Source organism: Rutidosis leptorrhynchoides, chromosome 2, assembly GCF_046630445.1.
Source record: "Rutidosis leptorrhynchoides isolate AG116_Rl617_1_P2 chromosome 2, CSIRO_AGI_Rlap_v1, whole genome shotgun sequence".
Lineage (NCBI taxonomy): Eukaryota > Viridiplantae > Streptophyta > Magnoliopsida > Asterales > Asteraceae > Rutidosis > Rutidosis leptorrhynchoides.
In genome coordinates this window covers 451159438-451163727 of record NC_092334.1, presented here as the reverse complement: position 1 = coordinate 451163727, position 4290 = coordinate 451159438, and the positions used below count along the sequence as shown (strand labels likewise).

Sequence of the window (4290 nt, the reverse complement as noted above, 5' to 3'; positions counted from 1 at the left end):
TGAGAGTATGTTTCAATTGGCAGGTCAAGTAGATCGTTTGGATCATGTCAATCGCTCTATCAGATTGTCGGAGTTCTGAATCAATATGCAACGGATTGATTTCTACCAAAGCCGCTGTGATGACACAACCTACCTACTTCTGTATGTTGAGGATATTGTGTTGACCGCCTCCTCTACATAGTTACTTCAGCGGATTATTTCTTCCTTACATAAGGAATTTTCTATGACTGATTTGGTTCCTATGAGCTACTTTCTTGGGATTCACGCCACCCGTACCGCCTCTGACATGTTTCTGTCTCAAAGGCAATATGCTACCGAGATTATTAAGCGAGCCGGAATGGCTACTTGCCATCCTTGCAGGACCCTGGTTGAACCGGGTGCTAAGCTTACTAGTCACGGGCCTCCTGTCAAGGATCTGACTCTCTATCGGAGCCTTGCAGGCGCATTACAGTACCTTACATTCACCCGTCCAGACATCTCATACGCAGTTCAACAGATCTACCTTTTCATGCACGATCCTCGGGAACAACACATGCATGCCCTGAAAAGGATCATTCGCTATATACATGGTACTACTCATCTCGGTTTACAGTTATACGCATCATTTCCCACTAATTTGGTTGCATCAACTGACGCTGATTGGGCCGGATGCCCTACTACCAGACGTTCTACCTCTGGCTACTGTGTTTTCCTCAGTAACAACCTTCTCTCATGGTCATCAAAGCGGCAACCCCCGCCCTCTCGTTCCAGTGCCAAAGCGGAGTACCGTGGGGTTGGCAATGTCGTTGCAGAGACTTGCTGGATCCGTAACCTTCTCCGAGAGCTTCATTGTCCTCTCACCTCCGCTACTCTGGTATACTGTGATAATGTCAGTTCGGTCTACTTGTCTACTAACCCGGTTCAGCATCAGCTGACCAAGCACATTGAGATTGATATTCAGTTTGTTCGTGATCTCGTTGCTCAGGGGCAGGTACGGGTTCTTCACGTGCCATCCAGATATCAGTTTGCAGACATCTTCACCAAAGGTCTTCCGTACGCACTATTTGATGAGTTCAGATTCAGTTTGAGCGTCCGTAGTACTCCCGCTGCAACTGCGGGGGGATGTTAGCCGATGTTATTCCTAGTCCATATATTATATGTATTGGGCTCAACCCATTAGTCACTATTGGTTGTTAGGGTTTATCCATGTAGTGTATTTATACCTTGGCAGCATGTATGCATCGATGAATAAGAGAATACACAATTTATATAGATTATAACACAAACAATCTCAAAACACCAAATACAAATTAACAGTCAGCCCAAATGGGAAAATATCAAACGATAATACTATTCGAATCTAAACGTCAATCTTCAAAATCTCCTTTACGAATTTTGGTCTATTGCCGATCCACAAGTGTGGTAATGCCTTAAGATTCGCCAAAATATCTTCATTGAGGATTTATTGACTTGATCCTAACGGAGAGTGGAAAAGCTTGTTTCGCGACTTTCAAATTAACCACATGAAAATGAGTCTTATTTATATTTTAATTTTTTTGGTAAAAAGGATTAAATATATTAACATAAGCAAATCAATCATCAAAATGATGATTGAGCCCAACAATATACAATACATGAAAAACAGAGAATGAGTCTTGATGAAATGCTTTACTAATAATTGAAGAGTTTGAAGTACGAGAATGCAGTTCAGCACCAACTAATGACTTGGATTTCATCTACTAAGAAAACCGATATGTAAGCGTGGTAAACTAACACAAAATTCACATGAAGATGAGGAAGATATAGATGAAAAAATTAACTTGTACAATAACAATTATAATGAACATACCACTAACATTATCACGACCTTAGTTGATAGATTTGCTATTAATGAACATAATCACTAACTTTAAGAATAAGGCGCCTTTATGACCTGCACTAAAACTCAGCATATTTAACCTATTTTGTCACTCTCCGACACGTGCACTTATATCACCACTATACATGACCAAACAAGACCAAAAGGTGCAGAATGTCACTATAACATACAACAAGCATACTAAAGTTTTTAAACTAACAATTCAACTTTAATACTTCATTGCCTAAGTGGTATCCCCACACCTTGTGTGTAGGACTTGGGTTTATGTCATGGGTTCGAGTCTCGCTATGTCCATCCTATTAATCAATCTTCCTGAAATATAAAGGTCCAGATTGACCCAAGGGGTTTTCTCCCGGATCCATTCAGAATTACAAACCGGTACGCCTGTCCCGCGGGATAGTTTAAGGATCGGGTTCCTGCAATGCGATTCGGATTTTCTCCTGAAAGCGCGTGCGTGCGTGACATATGATCGCGAAGGTAGTTAAGTCCACTCTGGATGATGCCAACAACTTGCCTTTCAGAAGAAAAATTAACTAGCATTTCACCGGCACAACCATTATACATATAATATCTAGGTTCTAACCACATTAATCATGACAACTCAAGAGTTGACATAGCCGACACGACTCCATTGACACATTTAAACATTAGAACTCGGTTAGGGAATCTTCTAACCCAATATATTGTTTGAAAATTGGTTAAAAATAAGTGTGTTTTCACCAACTTTGGACACTAATTAATATATGATAAGTTAATATATATATTAATAACTATTTAGTGGATTATGTAGTCCTTGACGTAGGCTTTACATTGAACTAAAATGTGGGGTAAATGTGAAGGAGATATCGAATCTCAAAGTTGTTTGTTAGGTGTAAGATTTAAAGGGAATTGGAAGTTGTCCCACATCGGAGTGAGAGAAGACTTAGGTTAAAGTTCTCACTATAAATAAAGGCTTTTAGTCTTCGTAGAAAGTTGCGCCAAAACGTATAGCATCACACAAAGTTTTCGATTTTTTCTTAGCCGCAACATGGTCTTTTCGTTCTGGTTATTTTTCAGGCAAGTGTTCAACTCTGACAGTACGTTGCTTTGGACATATGTACCCTTGGAATAGATGAAGAATCTTTTCAAGGGAATTGTGTCAAACACAAGCCCGATTCTCCACTACGGTAATTTTTTTCTTTTCTATTTTGTGGCTTTGTTTATGATTTTCAACTTTCAAGCTTGATGAAATCTGGAAAGCCACGATAGCTAGATACGATTATAAACCCCAATAGTGGTATTTTATATTAATTTTAATATGTTATAGTTATAAATAATAACAATTAATATTCAGTTTCGTATATTTTACTTACATATATACAGTCCTTCTTGCCACCAAAAGTAGTTACTTCACACTTCAACTTCACCCGGGTCTAACTTCTAGCAAAACAAGTCACTATGTCACCTTAACTTCACCTTTTGAAAATGTTGAACCTATAAAATAAAAACATCTAAAATAAGAAGCACGAAAGCTTAGTGAATACAATTAGTACATACCTAATTACATTCAACAACAAAATATGACAACTAATGTTCACGAGCCCGAATTACTCACCCAACAACCCATGTACATAACTTGACAACAACTTAGAACAAGCCAGAAAATCTCACACAACAACTTCTTCATCCTTTCTTAATCACATAAACTCTCGAGTCAGTAGCGGATATAAGAATGGTAGTTATTGGTGTCACTAGTTAAAAATTCAAAAAACTTTCAAATAGATGGCTTACTTCAACAGTGTCACTCAAAAAAATTTATAATACCCACTAGTGTCACTAGTTAAAAACTCCCAAAAAATACCACTAGATCGCGTATTTCACCAGTAACACGTGCTACCAGTGACAAAGCTATAGGTCCCCAGCCGGATATCTCATGCAACTACTTGCACACCTAAACTTTTCACATTAAGGATATGAGCCGGAATTACTCACACAATAATCTTGTATCCATCCAAACTTACAATCATACTACTACATCATATACATACATACAATCATAAGAATTCAAATTTTATGATACTTACCAACAAATGACACGTAAAATATACATATCAATGGCAACAATATGCTCCTTCATCACAACATAACAAGTTAAACATAATAGCACACAAGGAATGTTGGAGATATGGAGAACTTTAAACAATTAGAGGGAAGATTCCAGGAAACTCACACGAAGCTTCCACGAAGTTGTTAGGAAACTCACATGTAGCTTCTACGAAGTTGTTAGGAAACTCACATGTAGCTTCCACGAAGTTGTGAGGAAATTCACATGTAGCTTCCACGAAGCTGTCAGGAAACTCACATGTAGCTTCCATGAAGCTGTCAGGAAACTCACATGAAGCTTCAAGGAATTGTTTTTTAGCTTACTCTTTAAACCATTCTATAAATAGACC

The 4290-nt window shown here is 38.3% G+C and overlaps 1 protein-coding gene across 1 annotated transcript; it reads left to right on the top strand.

Moving 5' to 3' along the window:
• Nucleotides 1–223: 223 nt before the first annotated feature.
• On the top strand, nt 224–1108 carry LOC139889285 (uncharacterized mitochondrial protein AtMg00810-like). The gene has a single exon (XM_071872247.1). It carries the CDS (start codon nt 224–226, stop codon nt 1106–1108), a length of 885 nt encoding a protein of 294 aa, XP_071728348.1.
• Nucleotides 1109–4290: the final 3182 nt, after the last annotated feature.

What these genes read in the sequence shown, in the direction of transcription:
- LOC139889285 (XM_071872247.1), top strand. Translation starts at nt 224, where the DNA reads ATGACTGATTTGGTTCCTATGAGCTACTTTCTTGGGATTCACGCCACC.